Genomic DNA, 20,435 nt, shown 5'->3' on the forward strand with positions numbered 1-20,435 from the left:
GAGAGGAGAATGGTGGCGTGGTGGTTACGTGTTGGGCTGCTAACCAAAAGGTGTGCAGTTTGAAACCACCAGCTGCTCTGAGGGAGAAAGATGAGACTTTCTACTCCTGTAAAGCCGGTTTCAGAGGCCCACAGGGCAGCCTTCCCTGCTGTACAGTCACTGTGGGCTGGAACCGACTCGACAGCATGGGGTTTGAAGAAGCAGACAAGCACCTTCGCCCAGAGTTGAGGGAGCGCGCGCGAGAGTCTTTCTCTAGAGATGGCACTCTGAATTCTACCTTCTGACCTCCTAACCTAAACTGAGAGAGAATAAATCCTCTTAAAACAACATAAACAGCACAAATAGAGCAATCCACTCGTTAGAGTTCTGTGGTAGCTGCACCACATAGGGAAGAATGGTACGGCCGACAGAAGAGCCCCTCTCAACTCAGGAACCCTGCTCTTCTCTCTGGGACGTCCTATCCCTGTGATTTCCCTCAGGGAGTGGATCTTGAAATATATCCCTTAAAAGACCACCACTCTTGGAAAGATGAAGGGATTTACATTTTCCTAGTTATACCCTTCTCTCCTCCCCCCTCTTCTTCTGAGTTATCTAACTTGACAACCATGGCAAAGTACTGCCAGTACAGGCACTGAGACAGTGAAAGCTGGTTCTACAACTTAACAGGCAGGTTTATGACCGTAGTCAAGCTACTCAACTCCTTTGGCGCTCAGCTTGTATTCCTATAAAATTGGACTAATTATATCTAGCCTGCATGATTACACATGTTTGCACTGCTTAGTACACTGTAGTACATGAAAACGAAAACCAAGCAGCAACCTCAAACCAAGACAAAAAAACCCCACTCAAATCTGAGACGATATTTACTGTCAGGCAGGCACTCATTGAATTCTTCCACAGTCCAGTTGGGTAGTCCTATTACTATCCCCACATGAAACCAAAGGACAGAGGTCAAGTCACTTATCTGAGGTCACACTGCTGAATCTGGAGAGTCTGGCTTCAGAGTCTGTATTCTTAACACTTCTGCACTCTGCCTTTTAAAAAGTGGCAGCCAAGGACCATGAAGTCAGCACTTCCCTCCTGGGGAGTCTCTTAAAATAATCACACTCTAGACTTGAGGGCTGTCGAAACTTTGTGGGTCTTAGTTACTAAGCCAGAGTCCACACAAGGTATCCCATCGTACAAAGGGGCAGAAATCACTGTGTGACGTGCTGAACTTATGGTTCCTTTCACTGATATGAACAAAAGGATCTCTTAAGAATTTAAATCCTGTAAGAGGAGTTGAAAGAACATGGTGTTTTGTGGGATTATCCTTTAGTACATGTGGGTGGGGGGGGCATTAAAAGGTTCACAGGGAAAGGGAATTAAGAAATAATGGAATTTTCCTATGACACTTTTGAAGCCCCCTTGCCTATGTGTTCCATCACTGCCATGGTTTAAGTTGCTTAGAAAAGATGAGGGTTGGTCAATTGTAAACAAAATGTGAGCTTATTTCATGAGACAGACACTCATGGAACAACGTTCATACCTCCTTTATGCCAAACTTTGAAGACCAAGGTCTGTTGTGGGTCCAGAAGGAGTTCTTTTGATAACCTATTAAGAAAAACGGTCAGTGTAAGATATGAAAAAAAAATTAGAAATTATCAAGAGTTCATGAGGGAGGGGGAGGGGGAAATGAGCTGATACCAAGGGCTCAAGTAGAAAGAAAATGTTTTGAGAATGATGATGGTAACAATGTACAAACAATGCTTGACACAATGGATGGATGGGTGGTGAAAAGTGGTGTAAGAGCCTCCAATAAAATAGTGTAAAAAAGAGAAAAAAAAAGTTGATAAATCAATTGTTAGGAAGTTCCTGCAGTGTAAGACTTAGATCAGAAGAGGATCTTGTAGTTTTTTTAAAAAATCTTTTTATTAGGGGCTCATACAACTCTTTTATCACAATCCATACATACATCAACTGTATAAAGCACATCTGTACATTCTTTGCCCTCATCATTCTCAAAATATTTGCTCTCCACTTAAGCCCCTGGCATCAGGTGCTGATTTTTTCCCCTCCCTCCCACCCCCTCCCTGATGAACCCTTTATAATTTATAAATTATTATTTTGTCATATCTTGCCCTGTCCGACATCTCCCTTCAGCCACATTTCTGTTGTCCGTCCCCCAGGGAGGAGGTCACATGTAGATCATTGTAATCGGTTCCCTCTTTCCAACCCACTCTCCCTCTACCCTCCCATTATCACCACTCACACCCCTGGTCCTGAGGGGATCATCCTCCCTTAATTCCCTGTTTCCAGTTCCTTCCTATCTGTACCAGTGTACATCCTCTGGTCTAGCCAGACTTGCAAGGTAGAATTGGGGTCATGATAGTAGGGGATGGGAGGGGAGAGGAAGCATTTAGGAAGTAGAGGAAAGTTGTATTTTTCATCGTTGCTACATCGCACCCTGACTGCTTCGTCTCCTCCCCGAGACGATTCTGTAAGGGGATATCCAGTGGCCTGCAAATGGGCTTTGGGTCTCCACTCTGCACTCCCCCGCTCATTCACTATGGTAAGATTTTTTGTTCTGATGATGCCTAATACCTGATCCCTTCGACACCTCGTGATCGCACAGGTTGGTGTGCTTCATCCATGTGGACTTTGTTGCTTCTGAGTTAGATGGCCGCTTGTTTACCTTAAAGCTTTTAAGACCCCAGACGCTGTATCTTTTGATAGCCAGGAACCACCAGCTTTCTTATTCATCCGCTTTGCTTATTGACTCACTTTGTCTTCAGCGGTTGTGTCAGGAAGGTGAGCATCATAGAATGCCAATTTATTAGAAGAAAGTATTCTTGCATTGAGGGAGTATTGAGTGGAGACCCAATGTCCTTCTGCTACCTTAATACTAAACCTATAAATATATGCACATAGATCTATTTCACCATCCTCATATATGTATTTGCATATGTACATGTTTTTATCTAGACCTTTATAAATGCCCTTTGCTACCCAGCTTTCCTCTATTTCCATGGACTTTCCTCTTGTCCCACTCTCATGCTCAGTCGCCACCAGGGTTTCAGCAATTCTTCTTGATCATCATGCCTACCAGGCGTCCCACACCCTCCTCACCACCGATTTTGGATCACTTGTTGTTCCCTTGTTCCTGGGTTTGTTAACACCACTACCTTTCCTCCCACCTCCCCTCTCCCATGTCCCCCTGGAACTGTCAGTCCCGTTGTTTTCTCCTCCAGATGGTTCATCCAGCCTATCTTATTTAGACAGACCTGCAGAGATAATAACATGCACAAAAACAAGACAAAACCAAGCAACAATATACAACAAAACAACAAACCAATGACAAAAAACAAAACACAAGAAAGCAAGCTTGTAGTTTCTTCAAGGATTGTTGGCCTTTAGGAGTATTTTCCAGTCCAGTCTGTTGGGGCACCACGCGCTGGCCCCAAAGTCTACCCTTTAGCATTTCTTGGGGACCTCGCTGCTCTGTTCCCTTGCTGTTCTGTTGCACCCTCTGTGTTTTGCCTCGGTGTGGTGGGATCAGATTGGGTGCAATTCCCACACTGTGTCTCTGGTGTTGTCCCTGTGGGGATATGGGTCAGTGAGGGGCATCATGTCTCATAGTGAGGCCGGCCATGTGGTCCTCTCTGTCGACTGGCTGCTCTAATTGGGACCATCATCCTCATGGCCTGGATCTTGTCGTTTTCAAAGCACTCTCTCAAATACCATTTCATTACATCTTCATAGTCATGACCTCTAGGATGGCAGCTCAGAGAAGTAACTTGCTAAGGCTTGGACAGAGGCTTATCCAATCCTGTGTTTTTCCAAATTCTCTCAGAAATTCCACCCCACTCACTCTGTTGCTCTCAGACAGAGGAGGGAGTGTGCAAGGGAATGAACAGTCTTATTGGAATAAGCAGGAGTCTTACACTAGGGGGTGGGAAGATGATGAGAAAGATGGGTGGGTGGGTGGGGGAGAACATTAACAGTGTTTCTATCTTGGCCTGAAAGGGTGACAAATTTTAATATATATTTAATTTTCACAAAAGATTATGCCCTGAGTATCGGTGCCTCTATTTTATAGATGGTCAAGTTGGTCTCAGAGAGGTAAAGTGATTTGGTCAAGGTCTCACAAGAGTCATTAAGTGGCAGCCTGGGAGTCAAACCCTGGTTTCCTTGACTCCAAAGCCACAAGGCAAGGTACCCAAATGAGGAAGTGGTCAACTTTCATACCAGGTTAAGAAGGGATTCACCGAGCACTGTAGCAATTGTATATTACGTGAATTGCATAGTTTTAAATTACTATTAAGTATCTGGAAAGCTGCTGAACCAAGGCTCATTACTCTAGGTGAGCAAAATGGATATTCAGGGCACATAAGAGACTTAATTCCGTAAATCTCTTCCTAAACACCACTAGGGAACTGAAGAGAACTTGCTTCAAGACCAAGAGGTAGCATGCTGAAGTGAATGGAGTACAGTGTCAGAGATCGGAATTCCAGCTGGAGTCAAAAAGACCCCCCTTTGGATTCCAATCTACCATTACTGGCTAAGTGGCCTTGGACATGCACCTAACCTCTTTGATCCTGGCTGTCTCACCTGCTAAATGCAACAATATGATCAATCGTAAAAGATTGCTAGGAAGATCAAATAAAAGTTTTATGACAATGAAATTGTAAACAGCATCATAATTCATTATTTGTCCAACCTGCCCCTACCAACAAACTATATAACCTCCCTGAACAATCTAAGTGTCCACCTACAGATGAATGGGCAAAGAGTGAAGTGCTACACACACACTACACAATATTTTGCAAGGATAAAAACTCAAGAGGAATCCCAGAACCATCTCACAACATGGATAAACTGGGAGGATGTTACAGAGGCAAAAATAAGTCAATCACAAAAGAACAACTATTGCCTGAGACTGCTATTTTAAAACAAAAACAAGAAAAAGTTTACCCACCGGAATAAAAATAAATGAATCTCCTTGGAGACTGGGAATATCCCCTCACCAAGTTTATAAAGTTAGGTTTTGATGCAAACTCGATGGCGAGAAGGGTGTAGGAGGCCTGGCAGGGCTTGATCAAGGGCAATGTAACCGAGAGGAATTACTGAAACCCAAATGAAGGCTGAGCATGATAGTGGGACAAGAGGAAAATAAAGGGAATAGAGGAAAGAATTAGGAGGCAAAGGTTATTTATGGAGGTCTAAATACAGGCATGTATATATATTTATATATATGATGATGGGAAAATAGATCTATGTGCATATATTTGTAGGTTTAGTATTAGGGTAGAGATGGGACATTGGGCCTCCACTCAAGTACTCCCTTAATGAGAACACTTTGTTCTATAAAATGGGCATTCCATGATGCTCACCTTCCCAACACGATCACTGAAGACAAAGTGGGTGCATAAGCAAATGTGGTAAAGAAAGCTGATGGTGCCGGGCTATCAAAAGCTATAGCATCTGGTGTCTTAAAGGCTTGAAGATAAACAAGTGGTCATCTAGCTCAGAAGCAACAAAGCCCACATGGAAGAAGCACACCAGCCTGTGCGATCACAAGGTGTCAAAGGGATGAGGTATCAGGCAATAAAGAACAAAAAATCATATCATTGAGAATGAGGGAGAATGCGGGGTGGGGACCCAAAGTCCATCTGTAGGCAACTGGACATCCCCTTACGGAAGGGTCGTGAGGATGAGACGAGACAGTCAGGGTGCAGTGTAGCAATGATGAAACATATAACTTTCTCCTACTTCCTAAATGCTTCCTCCCTACCCTCTCTCATGATCCCAATTCTACCTTACAAATCTGGCTAGACCAGAGGATGTACACTGGTACAGATAAGAACTGGAAACACAGGGAATCCAGGACAGCTAAATCTCTCAGGACCAATAATGAGAGTGGTGATATCAGGAGAAGGGGAAGGTGGGGTAGAAAGGGGGAACCAATCACAAGGCTCTCCATATAACACCCTCCCTGGGGGATGGACAACAGAAAAGTGGGTGAAGGGAGACGCTGGACAGTGTAAGACATGACAAAATAATAAAAATTTATAAATTATCAATGGTTAATAAGGGAGAAGGGTGCAGGGAGGGGAGGGTTCAAGTAGAAAGCAAATGTTTGAGAATGAGGATGGCATCAAATGTACAGATGTGCTTGACACGATGGATGTGGGTATGGACTGTGATAACAGTTGTAGGAGCCCCCAATAAAATGATTTTTAAAAAATTGGGGAAAAAAACAAAAGTAAGGTTCTGGATAAACAAATCACGCTTGAGAGTTAGAACTCAGCTTTCAGGTGTCCAGTCTTTTGGACATATTTGATATGTCAGTGAAGTAACCTCGCTGCTGTGTACTGCATTATATAATTTCCAGGAGCTCACCATAGTTAAGAGACCTGGTGGTAATGTCATGTAAGCATTGAATGGCTAACTTCAAAGTCAGTTGTTCGACTCCTCCTGCCACTTTGTGGAAGGAAGATGAGGCTATCAGCTCACGTACAGATTTACAGTCTTAGAAACCTTATGTAGGATTATGAGAAGTCAGAATCCACTTGATGGCAGTACGATTGTTTCATCATAGTCCTTAGTTTTCATTGCATTTTAAAAATCATTATATTGGGACTCATACAACTCTTATCACAATCCATACATACATCAATTGTGTAAAGCACATTTGTACATTTGTTGCCCTCATCATTCTCAAAACATTTGTTCTCCACGTAAGCCCCTGGCATCAGCTCATTTCCCCCCTTCCTCCCTTGATAATTCATAAATTATTATTTTGTCTTATCTTACACTGTCCAACGTCTCCCTTCACCCACTTTTCTGTTGTCCATCCCCCAGGGAGAAGGTCACATGTAGATCCTTGTAATTGGTTTCCACTTTCCAACCCATTCTCCCTCTACCCTCCCAGTATCACCACTCTCATCACTGGTCCTGAAGGGATCATCTGCCCTGGATTCCCTGTGTTTCTAGCTCCTATCTGTACCAGTGTACATCCTCTGGTCTAGCCAGACTTGCAAGGTAGAATTGGGATCATGAGAGTGGGTGGGGAGGAAGCATTTAGGAACTAGAGGAAAGTTGTATGTTTCATCATTGCTACACTGCACCGTGACTGGCTCATCTCCTCTCCACGACCCTTCTGTAACAGGATGTCCAGTTGCCTACAGATGGGCTTTGGGTTCCCTTCCTGGACTCCTCCTCATTCACAATATGATTTTTTGTTCTTTGATGCCTGATAACTGATTCCATTGGCACCTCGTGATCGCCCAGAGTGGTGTGCTTCTTCCATCTGGGCTTTGTTTTTTCTGAGCTAGATGGCCTCTTGTTTACCTTCAAGCCTTCAAGACCCCAGACGCTGTATCTTTTGATAGCCAGGAACCATCAGCTTTCTTCACCACATTTGCTTATTCACCCATTTGTCTTCAGCAACCATATCTGGGAGGTGAGCACACAATGCTATGTTTTTTTGTTCTTTGATGTATTGCATTTCTAGAGGGTGACTCAGACCAGCCTTTCATATTACAAAACACGAGCAACTGCTGAGCACTGCTCAGTCACTATGTCTTGTGGCTGTTGGCAATCGAGTTAGCTCCGAACCACACTGGCCCTATGCACAGCAGAATGAAACACTGCACAGGCCTGCACCATCCTGATGCAGGATTCTGGAAGGGTGACAGAAGGTTACTAAATACAAACCGTGACTGCTGTTGAAAATTCCAGATGGGGGAATCTGTGTTTTCAACCACTTGGGTGCATATAGGAGATGGCTCGTCGGCTGTTGCAAAGGATACACAACAGCTGGGTACCGAGACTTTCCGCTCCGTCAAGGGGATTCCTGAAAGGAACATAATGGAGTGTCTGTACCACAGGTTAGCAAAAAAAGCTCTCGGAAGCTCCCACTGCAGAGGTGCACGCAGGCCCATTCCCAGCCTTCCTACCTTTGGGTCTGTACTAGACCGATTCCTTGTATCTGAAATCTTTCCCGTGACCTTTCTGCTACTGTAATTGTCCTTCCAAGACTCGGTTCATAAATATCTCCCGATGTAAGCAACTACTCACACCTTTTTGAGCTCCTTCCTTGCTGCGCACTGTGGGGCACTGGGAAATGCTAGACTGAGCAAAAGACAGAGCTGCAGAGCCTTGGACTTACGCGTCAGATGATCAATTATCAGCACTGTCATGTGCATTTAGTGCGACCTTGGGAAAGGACTATCTAGGCCACAGCTTCCTTAACTGTAAAATGGGGCACATTTTACTTACACCACCTGTAAGATGCCATAAGGATCAGAAATAATAATGGTACTTAATATTTACACATCACTTACTGTGTGCCCAGCTTGAGGTTTTAGGTGCTTTACCCACACGGACTCATGTAAACACCAAGGTTCGCTTACTGCTGGTTCCATGGTTAAGCATTTGGCTGCTATGTGAACACCCGGTGCTTTAACCTGCCAGCTACTCGGAGGGGAAGAGGTCTAGTGATGTGCTCCTAGAAAGACGACAGGCTCGGAAACCCAATGCGCAGTGCTTCTCTGGGTCAGGGGGCCGCTGTGCGTGGAAGTGAACTCAACGCCTGCCAGCGGCACTCCTTATAGCAGTCCTAAGGAGCAGGTAGTTTGCGTGGGTGAGAAAACTGGGATCCACAGAGAGTAAACTTCCTAATGTCATAATCAGTCCATGGCGAAACTGAGAATCAGCACACAAGTACTTTGGCTGTAGAAGTGCGTCCTTTGAGCCATCGCCTTGACTACCACGACTGCAGGGTCACACAGGTCAAACAATATGCTGATAAGAATGCCGAAGGTTAATTTTTACAAGATCAGATTTTCAACGTGGAAGGTTCAGTCACATCTCCTTTATGAAAATATAAAATGACCTTTCAACTCAACAACTGGCAGACCTATAACATGAATAATACTCATGAGGAGTGCACTAGTTAGAATAATCAAGGAGATCAAAAGGGCAGTACTTGCCTAAAAACAAAGTTCAGAAGGTTGGAAGAAACCAGAAAGGGATGGAAATGGGGACCCCAGAGAGGAGGTGGGAAGGGAGCCATTACAGGAGTCTGTAACTAATATGAAACAAAATGTGCACATCTTACTGAACGGAAAACTAATTTGCTCTGAAAACTTTCACCCAAGCCATAATAAAATGTCAAAAACAAAATGAAATGAATGTGGTTTATTTGATATTAGATAATCTGAAGTATGCATAAGATAAACTGCTAGCCACACACAGCTATTTAACTTTAATTAAGATTAAATAATATGCAAATGTCAATTCTTTGGTTACATTTCAAGTACTTAATGCTATATGTAGCTAGTGGCAATTTTACAGTATGAAAGGGCTTTCAAAAGTTCATTGAAAAATGCCATGGTCCCGTATATCCATGCAGATAGAGACCATTTCCATCGAAGAAAATTCTTCTGGACAGCCCTGGACATTAACAACAGCCAGTCTTGGATAAAAGAGACACTTTATAAGATAGGGAGTGCCAACAAGCTAGGTGGTGTCAACAATTAGCACATGTGGCTCATTAACTGAAACGTTGAGGTTCAATTCCATCCAGAGACAACTGGGAGGCCAGATTTGGTTATGCATCTCTGAAAAATGAGTCCCTGAGAAATCTATGGGGGACAGTTCTCTGACTCTCAAGGGGTAGCCTTGAGTTGGGACTGATTCAACAGCAACTGGTCACAGAATGTGGAGTCTGTAGGCCTCCCCTTTCCAACATTTTATTGTGCTTCAGGTGCAAATGCAGAGAGCAAACTGGTTTCCCAGCCACCAAGAGTTCCAAGTGTTCCTTGATGGTTGCGGGATCCCCAGGATGTGTTGGCCACTCCTCATTTCCAGCCTGCCTTTCCTCTTTCATCCCTTCAGCTTCCCTGCCCTCCTCACCCTCTCATTTCTGCTCCAGAGCAAATGCTGTCCTTTTGGTACCGCTTTGCTGACTGTCCAAAGCAGCATGATCCTCATGGGTGTGACTGTCCATCTTCTAAGCCAGTCTACAATTTTGGCTGAAGGGTGATCTCTGGAAATGGCTCCAGTTCCAGGTCAAAAGGGTGTTTTGAGGGCGATCGTTTGGGGCTTCTTCCAGGCTCGATCATTCCAGTGGATGTAAGTTTTGTTCTACATTTTCCTCCCATTTTAACAGAACCTTTTGCTTTATTTCTGGTCAGAGGGGTTGGTCGTGGTGGCCTGGCACCATCTGGTTCTTCTGGTCTCAGGCTAGAGGAGGCTGTGGTCTGGGTAGGCCATCAGTCTTCCCAACTAATTTCTTTGTGTCTTTGGTTTCATTCACTCTCCTTTGCTCCAGACCAATAACTGTACCTTAAATGGCCACCCACAGTGCTCTCAAGACTGCCCTCCCCCCTCGGATGCTACTCATCAAACAGGGGGGTAGAACACCACCTTTAGGAACTGTTTTTCCAGCTGAGTTAAATGTCCTCTTAATCTTCAGGCCCAGTAACTCATTCCCACATGGTACATGGGTATGAGGCTCTAAATATTCTACAGCCTTTCCCCCGGCTCCAAAATGCTATAACCCTCAGGATTATACATTAAAAGAAGAAAGAGAAGCATGTTTGGAACAGAATTTATATGGCCCAGGGGAACAAACACAGCACAGGATTTAAACTCTTGTCTATCTAGCTCAATGTTTCTCCAAATCTATACGCCTAATTCCATCTTGTAGGTCCCATTCTGGTCTTCCTCTATCTGAATGTTCCTTGGTCTTGCAGTGGAACACTCCTGTTAGCTAAACAAGCAGGTAGGTGAAACAGAAATCAGGCTGGGAAAGCAGATCTGTCAGGTTTCCGTGTGGACGGAAATTCAACGGGGCCTGGTTAACACTTTTTAAAAAGGTCAAATTTGGACACACTTTTAGAGACAGTCCATAAAAATGTCACTATGCCTCCCACGGGGTTGGGGCACACATAGAATGCAGTTTAGAGGACATGAGGTGATTCAATTTGCCCAAATTTTAGGGATTTTCACCAAATTTCCTGTTTTATATAAGTTTACAAAGTGGTTCTATGCTTTAAGAAAGGGATAATTGTTCCAATGATATGCATAGTCCCTTGTATCTGGGTGTTACAGCTTGCAAACTGCTTTCTTATACACCCAACGTGTGATGACAGCCTGGAGCATCACACAGGATTGGTGTCTACCCTGTTTTACACGTAGGCTACCGAGGGCATTAAGTGGCTGGCTCCAGTCACACAGCTGGTTAACTAGCATTTGGCAGATCCAGCAGGTTTCCTGATTCCCCCTCCAGGTGTTCCCACTGCATCAGTGTTTCTACTTCTACCTGGTTAAGAGATGAGCTCCCCCACCTGGCCTGCGCAGAATGAATGGAAGCTTTCCCTACAAGCACTGACCAACTTCTAGGTTTAAAAATGTCAGCTGAGTTCTATTAATCAGACCTTGGCTGACACCGCCTCTGTGTGAAGCCCTTGCACCGGTGAGTCAGGTTAGACCCCTGCTGGAGGAGGAGGACGCAGATGCAGAGTAAGACTGCATTATCATCTTACAACACAATCAGAAAAAGTTTCCGTCAGGAGCACAGAGGGCTTGGGCTCCCAGAGGGACACCTCACCTTGTCTGGCCGGTCAAACAGAGTTCTGAACGGCACGACACTGAAGCTAGTGATGATTTATACTAAGGCTTAATCTACACTACCTCCAATTACTCCCCCCCCTCCCTCTGTTGCCTCATTTGTAAAATATGAGCCAGAGACCTGTCTTGTTGAATATAAAGGAAGGTTCCCCTGAGCATTTCCTAACAAAAAATGTCCCAGAGCGCTTTCATTTTCAGGGTCACAGTGGGGACCGTAACAATTCCAAAGATGTTTTAGGTTTCAGCTGTACTGCGGGCAAATGTGAATCCTTCCTGAGGGAAAGGTCTCCACGGTGGCAGAGGGGCAGACGCAGCGGCAAGATCTGCGCGAGGCATGTAGGAAGCCAATGTGAATGTGGGCCCAAGGGAAGCATCTGCAGGAGTTCTGAAAAAGCTCGGCAATTTGTCACTGCCTCACAGTGAGTGGGCACACGCTGCCCCCGGCCCCTCCTCCTCAGCTGGGAGCTGGGAAGGATCTGAGCAATGATTTTGCACGGCCGTGGCATTTTACAGGTAAGGAAAGGGGAAATGGGCTTGTTCAAAGTCAAAAAGCAAGTTAATGGCTCAGTCAAATCAAATCTCCGTTCTCATGACTCCACTCCAGAATTCTTTCCCATGTGTCATCACTTGGAAAGCAAATTTTAGGGAGAGAATAGACAGGCCTGCATTTTCAGAGCCCAGCACCGTGCCTGGGTGACATTTGGTAAGAAAGCAGGAAGACAAGGGTGGGATTCAGGAGACAATAGAGACTTCTCTGATGTGGTAAATAGTAAGAGGCCTAGTAACAAGTGACTTGTGGTTTTGTAACTTGTCAGACGTGTGAGAGGTGCTGGGCCTCATTTTCACAAAACAGGAGGACATTCCATTTGCTTTGTTGCACTGTGAGGATCAGAATGCTGGGACACAAAAACCAACAAGAGCCTGGTGGAGACAGTTACCAGGCGCCTCCAGTACAAACTAACAAATGACATCAAAGAGGAACACAGAGGGTTTTTGTCTAGTAGAGGTGGGTCAAGGGCAGGCTCTCAAGTGTTGGCGCTCCTTGGTCGACCTCTTGGAAGGATATGGAAAGGAAATGGATATGGAGAGTCTAGGGAGAGGACACAGCTGAGAGAAGGGAGCACGGCAAAAAGTAAACTGGGAAGGAAGTTAGAAAAGATGAAAGACGGATTTGGCTAGACTGGCAGCACCTGCGCTGTGTTAGAGCCCAGCCTTTACTCGAAGGTGGCAGGAAGCCAGCAACTGATTTTAATCAAGGTCAGATTTGTTGACCGGACATACTCATGGGGCAAATGAAGATGTGTCAGAAGGGAATACTAGAAGCAGCCACTATTGGGCTTTTGCATTAGTTCAAGTCCTAAGGTTGAAGAAGATGGCAATGAGGATGGAAGGCAGGTGACCAAAACTCCCTGCTTAGTATGGGCCAGCTGTAGTTTTAAATGCTGAGTTTTCGGCAGTAAGTGCAAGAATCCTTGCCTCTGCCGGACTTAATGTTCTGAGAAAGACAGAAAACACAGAAAGACTACAGACAAAAATAAAGCAAGAAAGGAGACTAGAAAAGGTGAGGCCAAAGAAAACCTCACTGGGAGACGTGACTTCTCAGGAAAGATTTGACCGGCGTCCGAGTAGTTCCTGCAGAGTGAGCACCGAAACCACAGGTTCTGAGATGAAGTTTCCCCAAGCACAGCGGTAGCGGAGGATGATGGGAGGAGCTGTCCTAAACGTCAAGAAGAGCTTTTGCGTGCCCCGGACAACCTTCGCAGTCTGGTGAGGCCTACGGGTCTCTTCTGGAAATAGTCCTTTTAAAAATGCATCATGATTTGGTGGTAACAAAAGCATCTACACTGATCCTCAGGTTCCCAGAATGGGGATTTTATGATATTCAAAATTAGAATAAACCCCGAAGTTTCACTAAACTCAAAAGGACACTCATTCTGCTTACACTTTTAGGGTTGAGAAATATAATCATTATCGATTAAGAGGATTAACAGTTCCTAGAGATCTTGCCCTCATTTGATGGTATCACAAAGTAAGAGCCACATGTGGGTACTGGGTAGTCAAATCACATGTTCCTGAGCTGAGCTTACCTTTCAAGCTCAAGTGCATTGCTCTTTCTACCAGGATGCTGACTGCAAATGTTCCGCTCCGCTCAGCAGGGTGCTCTGGGGCTGAACCATTTCCAGCTGCGGTGCTGCTGCAGGGGACCTGGGTGCAGGCAGGAGGCTTCTGGTCACCGTGTTGGGGAGAGAGCTGGGCCTCCTCCCTTCCGGGCAGCTGCTCAGCCTCACTGTGGCTGCTACAGTCCATGGAGTCCAGCTCCCGAGTAGGCTCAGGGTGTGGGGTAAGAGAGGAAAGAATCACATGGACTCGCAGGGCAGCCCCCGAGAGGTTGGCAGCATTTCGTCCAAACAGAGGATACACACCTAAGGAAAGAAGACAGCCTTAGCAGCAGGGACCAAGCACACTCTTACTCCGAGGAAACACTCATGGCAGGGGCTTGAGCTCCTTCTCCCTTCGACAGGACACAATGTGTATGACATGGTGTGAGGTTGGTGTGAAACAAGAGCCATTATCCCCCCCCCACACACACACACCAACCTTTACTGCCTTGGATAATGGAAAGTAGTGAGGGCTCTGATTTGAAGCCAAAGCCAAAGCCAAATGGCTGGCAGGCAGCGCTGCTGTGGAAAGGGAGACCCAGATGACTTTGGAGACGGTGCAAGCCTGAGAGCTGATGAAGTCCAGAGTGGGCTGTCTTCTCTTGCAGGAGTCAAATAGGACTCCTGGCCACTCTCTCAGGACGGAAGAGAACTGTCCCACAGGCATTTCAAGACTCGTCTTTCTCTCGTGGAGCAGTCGGTGGGTCTGAGCTGCTGACCTTTCAGTGAGCAGTCAAAGTAACTCCTTAGCTGTCCCCACAGGCTCCTATTTTTCAACTCACTCCCTTCCAGGAAGTTGTCCTGGGGCTCAATTTGGCCTTCTTTCACCCACTAAATACTTTCCGGGAAGTTGGGGTTTGCCCTAAAGGTCGACTGGAAGGGAAGATCATTTGGGAGGAGGTGCATGAAGGAAGAGCAGGGGCATTCATACGTGTGAGTCTTTATCATCACCGGGATCCAGAGGGTTAACTCAACAGTCCAAGATCACTCTCCCAGTAAGCAGCAGGCTTAAAATCACGAATTTGCGGTTTACTGGTTTGCTGGAACTTAAAATGGGATTTAAGTTACACAGCAGAGGGAACTAAGAGTTCTTCAGAATGTCAAAGGATGCTTCCCAGAAAAGACAGGCTTCATTTCAATCGAGGAAGCTGGAATTAGTTGATTCACGAATGATAATATCTAATTTTTCCCATCTTCTATTTTCAGGTGGCCTGTTTTCTTCAAATGAAATGTGTATAATATATTATAAGCCTCACAAATAGAAAGCAAGTGCGAGTCATGGATGGGAGAAAATGCCCAAAGGAACACATTAAATTCATCTCAAGAAATGATGTGGAAGGATGATGTCTTGGTCATCTCGTGCTGCTGTATCAGAAACACGACAAGGGGGGTGGGGGGTGGGTTTGCCAAAGAAAGAAATCTGCTCACAGTTTAGGATGCTAGAAGTTTGAGTCACGGGAAAGTCCCCTCTCTGCCTGCTGGCTCTGAGGGAAGGGCCCTGTCTCTTCTGAGCTTTTGCTCCTGGGAAGTCTTCTGGTGGCTTGGAAGCTCTTTCCCCATCTCTGCTAGCTCAGCTTGCTTATCTATTCTCTCTTACAGCTCCAAAACAAGTCCTGGTGGCGCAGCGGCATGTGTTGGGCTGCTGACTGCAAGATCAGCAGTTTGAAACCACCCGTTGGTCCTCGCGAGAAAGATGGGGCTTTCGCCTCCTGTACAGTTCTACCCTGTTGTTAGGGCCGCTATGAGTTGGCATTAACTTGATGGCAGTGAATTTGTTATTTTTGGATATTTCAAAAAAGATAGACTCAAGATGCACTCATGCCGATTGTACATCATTAACATAACGTAACAACTCATACCCAAATGCAGTTATAATCACAGGCATAAAAGTTAAGAATTATATATTTTTGAGGGGCAAAATTTAATCCTTAACAGAGGGTAAGATGGGCAATTTGAAGGCATGGTTCACCCATTCAACAAACAACCAAATGCCATGCCTGGTACAAGCAACAAGACCGTTATTTACATTAGTGCAGTGGTTCTCAACCTGGGGGTCGCAACCTCATCGGAAAACACATTGTGATTTACTTTATGATTCATAACATTAGCAAAATTATAGTTATGAAGTAGCAACGAAATAATTTTATGGTTGCGGTCACCACAACATGAGGAACTGTGTAAAAGGGTCGTGGCATGAGGAAGGTTGGGAACCACTGCATTAGTGTGATGTGAAGTATGGCAGAACTAGAGGATGTAAAAAGTTAACCACTTCTGGTGTCATTCCATAAATGCTTGAGTTCTGATCCTTGGACCTCTAACCAGTATCCTAAACCCATTTCCTTCAACAAAGTGAGGTTAAAAGCCAAGTGAGCAAAAATAACGTTGTGTACACTCTCTGAGGCAACCTTAGACCAGCCCAGATAAAACAAGACATAGAGAATTTGGTTCCGTGGAGCCGGACTTACACATGCTGAGTCTAGAGAGAGCCGAGAATTTGGAAAAGGTTAGCCAGACACATTCAATCCTCTTCTTGCTCATTCCTGCCCAGCACAAGTTACCAGGGCTGAAATACGGTTACGTAATTCACTTTGTTCAAGTGGAAGAAAGACTAACTACATTATAGGATTGCTGACATTCATGATCATGTTAGTGAGGAATTCAGTCTGGCCACCTCTAATTCCTTCTCCAGAAACAAATCCTGACTCTTCTGCTTTGCAGATCCGTAATATAGTACTCTTTCGACTTGCTTAGCATCATCTCCCCTCCCCCTTGTGTATCTGCTCACCGAGCCAATCCACATTCCTTACACCTAACATGTACTAACTGCCTGCTTCATGTCTCTGTGCCTGACTCATGCTGTGCTTCTGTTTCAAAGACTTCTCTCCTGCCTTTGAAACTTGGGTGAAGTATGACCTCCCCTGGGATGGCTCCCTTGAAATAAAGAGGGGTCCCCCATCCCTGTCCTTCCAGGCCCCACCAGAGATACCCCTTACATAGATCTCATGATTTATTTATTACTCTATTTTCCCAGTCGACTGGAAACTCACTGAAATCGAGAACTATTTTATATTAATCTCTGAAATATCAGGACCAAGTACATAAATCAACAAGTATTTAATAAGAAAGGCATCCGGCACATACTGGCCCTCACAAATGCTAGCTTTTTCCTTTTCTTTGAGTCAATTATTAGCATGTGGCTTTTCCTTTAAGGTTTCAGAACATACCGAACAGAGAGGAAGAACAGCCTGCTCCTCTAAGGTAAGCTTTCCAGGGTCCTGAAAAGACCAGCCCTCTAGATTGTATGATAGGTTCTTAGACATTTGATTCAAAGTAGTTTCCTAAAGGCACACATTTCTATTTTCAACACATTCGCTGAGTGCTTCCAAGGTTCTAGGCCAGGCGTCCTCAAACTATGGCCCGCGGGCCACATGTGGCCCGTCGAGGACATTTATCCGGCCCACCAGGTGTTTTTGCCCCATTTGTTTTTTTACTTCAAAATAAGAGATGTGCAGTGTGCATACGAATTTGTTCATAGTTTTTGTTTAAAACTATAGTCCGGCCCTCCAATGGGCCTGAGGGACAGTGAACTGGCCCCGTTAAAAAAGTTTGAGGACCCATGGACTAGGCCCGACATGAGGTGCAGCGATGTGCTGACTGGTGGACGTGCTCTGCAACTGCAAAGGTCAGAGGCCGTTCTGAGTCCCAGCGATTCCACCAAGGGACTGCTACCCTGTAAAGCCCTTTTCAAAGCAGCCAGTTATGGTCTTCTTTTTGAAATTTCAAGTTATACAAACAATCCTAAATTATGATTAAACTTAAATTATGAAATAATGGAAGAACATTTACTAGCTTGTGAGCTTGGACAGGTTATCCAACTTGTCTGCGCTCCCATCCCATGACTGTAAATGGGCCTAAGGTTCCTGATTGGTACAAAGATTCTGCACTTGATTACTAAAATCAAGGTTGATGGTTCCAACCCAATCAGAGGTGCTGAGGAAGAAAGGCCTTGTAATGTGTTTCAGCGAAGAAAGATTTATAGAGCGGTTCTCTTCAATACTAGGGTTTGCCATGAGCTGTAATGGACTCAACAGCAAAGGGTTTGTCTTGTAGACGGAGTCTAATTCCTACCTTACAGGAGCACTGGGAGGATTAAGCACAATGGTGACTGGGATGGGTTATCACATAGCGTTTGACAGAGCGGGTGCTCCAGCCACCAGAGCTGAGCCTGGCTCCTCACTTACCACTGACAGTCAGTGTTCTTGCTGACCTCTCCCCAAGTCTGGTCAGGTCCACGTAGGCTGAGCCAATCCAGGTGTCGGTCTGGTGGGGCCTCTCCACACTATCATTGCCATAAGCCCGCCACACCTGAATTTCGAACCTCTCTTCCCTGAAGTACCAAAGCAGGGATGGGCCCCTGCTGACCTCCGCTCTTTTGAATGCCTTGAAAGTAACCATGACCTGGTCTTTGGCTACAGATTCCTTAGGCTTCTTGAGAGGAGTCCAGAAGCCTTTGTGGTCGTACAGCTTGTAGCGAAGGTAGCAGTAAGTATTCCTGTGGATGTGCTTCTGGCCGGCAAGCAGCACACAATGCATGGGCAGCCAGAGCCTTGGAGTAGAGATGGTGACAGTGGCTGGCTCCTCTTCATCCATACTGACAAGATCTTTCAGGTTATTGTCAAAGTTCCAGCCCAACAACTCAGCAGCTTCCAGCACCCGCTCTCGGTCTCCACGATGGGTGAAGGAAATGGAAAGCTCCAGGCCACCCACCATCTTCTGCATGAGCTCCAGGTTGTGAGGCAGGACGCCATCTACTGGAGATATGACAGGATACCACCCTGAGATACCTTGTGGGAGAAAAGAAAGATTTTCACTTATTGTCTTGAAAGCAAAATACAAGACAAAACAAAACAGACTTAACCACTCTTTACCCCAGAGCCATCACCGTGGGGGTGGAAGCTGAATGTAAGCACAGATCCACAGTGAGTTTGTGCTTCATCTGAAAGGCAGTGACCTTGGTAGACAGAGCAAAGGCTAGGAGACGGAAGCCGAGTTTTCTGTGGCTCCCCATGAAGCTAGCGCTTCATTCTGGGAGAGCCCTTAGTCTCGCATCTCTCAGCTTTCGTTACAGCTCCTCTTGCCTCCCTGGCAGTTTCATTCTTCTGGTTATTACTTCATGTGCTTGCTTTTTCTCTAGTTAGCAAGAATGCAACAAGGGCAAATCCTGATTTAATTTCTAGTCCTGCCAGTTACCAGCAGCATGATTATTTTTGTAAATCACTTAACTTCTCTGCACCTAAATTTTTCATCTGTCAAATAAAAATGATATGATCCTATACGTTTGCCAGGCAGGGTTATCATGGAGCACAAACAAATGTTCTGCCATGTGCTACACAACAGAATGGCTTTCACCATATCCATTATTATAGCATCATCTTTCCAAGATGACGATAACAGTGCAATATTTTGAGCTTCTTCGCTCTATTAGATGACCTTGAGAAGGCTTAGGAGAGGATGTAAAAAGTGAAGAAAAACCTTTTGAGTATATGAGGGAATTGAGCAGTTTCTGTTTATTGTACAGCGGTGATCTAGCAAGAGATACCCTCTTGTGTGGAAGTGAATGGGAAAGGGTAAGATTAGGAAGCGATCACCCAGAATCCTTACCAGATCTCTTGACCAGGAGCTCTTTGGTTGGAATCTTCACTACTCCAAGTAGATAGTCTTTGGATGTGTGGAGACTGGTTATATCACTGGCTGTTAAATCAAACAAACAGAGAACCGGGCTGTTGACTAAGAACAGTGTCTGCAGGATATCCAGACACTCCTGTCTTTATACTTACTGAGTCTCAGTTTGGATGATGGGGGACATCTTGTTTATACCTTAGTCAGAGTTTGAATCCCCTCTGTCATTTTAAAAATTAAACATTTTATTTTGAAAACTGTCAAAGACTTTGAAAAAAGTTTAAGACAATTATAGTGCAGTTCTATATTCTCTTCCCTTGAAATCACTCATTATTAAAATCTTGACACATTGGCTTTATCTGTGTGTATGTACATGTCTCTGTCATCTCCATAAGAAACAATGCAGCAAGTCTCAGAGGAATAAATATTGTCTGAGACGGCTACTGTAAAAATAAACACTAAGACAAAGGCAGCTTATGTTCTCAGGTCTTCTAATCTTCTAGTCCAGTTTCCCAGGCAATGCGGGTGCTTGCCTCATTTAACTAGAGCTCATGGACTATTCCACTCCTTTATTTGTACATCTTATAAACCACTTCAACCAGGGAGGCCTCAACTCAACCAGGTCAGTTTCCCATGACGGGGAGAGAGGGATAAGGACCAATCAGTTCCTGCCATATTGTATGGTCACCTCTACAAGAAAGATTAGTAAACCTTACTGGAAACCCAAGTCAAGAGGCGATGGGGTAGGGGTCCTATCTGTCCAGGAACTCCCAATAATTTAACTGAATGCTACCTTAAGCACCTTGCTAGCAGATTAAAGGAATGGACACGCTCCCGTGAGAGGAAGGCTGAAATGCCCCAGTGAGGGAAGCAGATGACTTCTAGCCCAAAGACATGGATGTGGAAGTCACTGGACGTTGGTCAAAAATTCTTACTTTGAAGGTGCTCAATAAATGACAGCTCAAGAGTACCTACCAG

General features: G+C 45.0%; 1 protein-coding gene across 1 annotated transcript in view; it reads right to left on the reverse strand.

The window, feature by feature from the left end:
- C2CD3 (C2 domain containing 3 centriole elongation regulator) overlaps window positions 1-20,435 on the reverse strand; it is a 120,842-nt gene that overhangs the window by 38,041 nt on the left and 62,366 nt on the right. Inside the window, exons 22-26 of the mRNA XM_075546264.1 lie at window positions 19,440-19,529; window positions 18,020-18,622; window positions 13,707-14,042; window positions 7,699-7,837; window positions 1,529-1,593 (exon numbers count right to left, since the gene is read on the reverse strand). Of these exons, the coding sequence (XP_075402379.1) occupies window positions 1,529-1,593; window positions 7,699-7,837; window positions 13,707-14,042; window positions 18,020-18,622; window positions 19,440-19,529 (1,233 nt within the window). The remainder of the gene's footprint in view (window positions 1-1,528; window positions 1,594-7,698; window positions 7,838-13,706; window positions 14,043-18,019; window positions 18,623-19,439; window positions 19,530-20,435) is intronic.

This window comes from Tenrec ecaudatus, chromosome 4, assembly GCF_050624435.1.
Source record: "Tenrec ecaudatus isolate mTenEca1 chromosome 4, mTenEca1.hap1, whole genome shotgun sequence".
NCBI classification, from domain to species: Eukaryota; Metazoa; Chordata; class Mammalia; order Afrosoricida; family Tenrecidae; genus Tenrec; species Tenrec ecaudatus.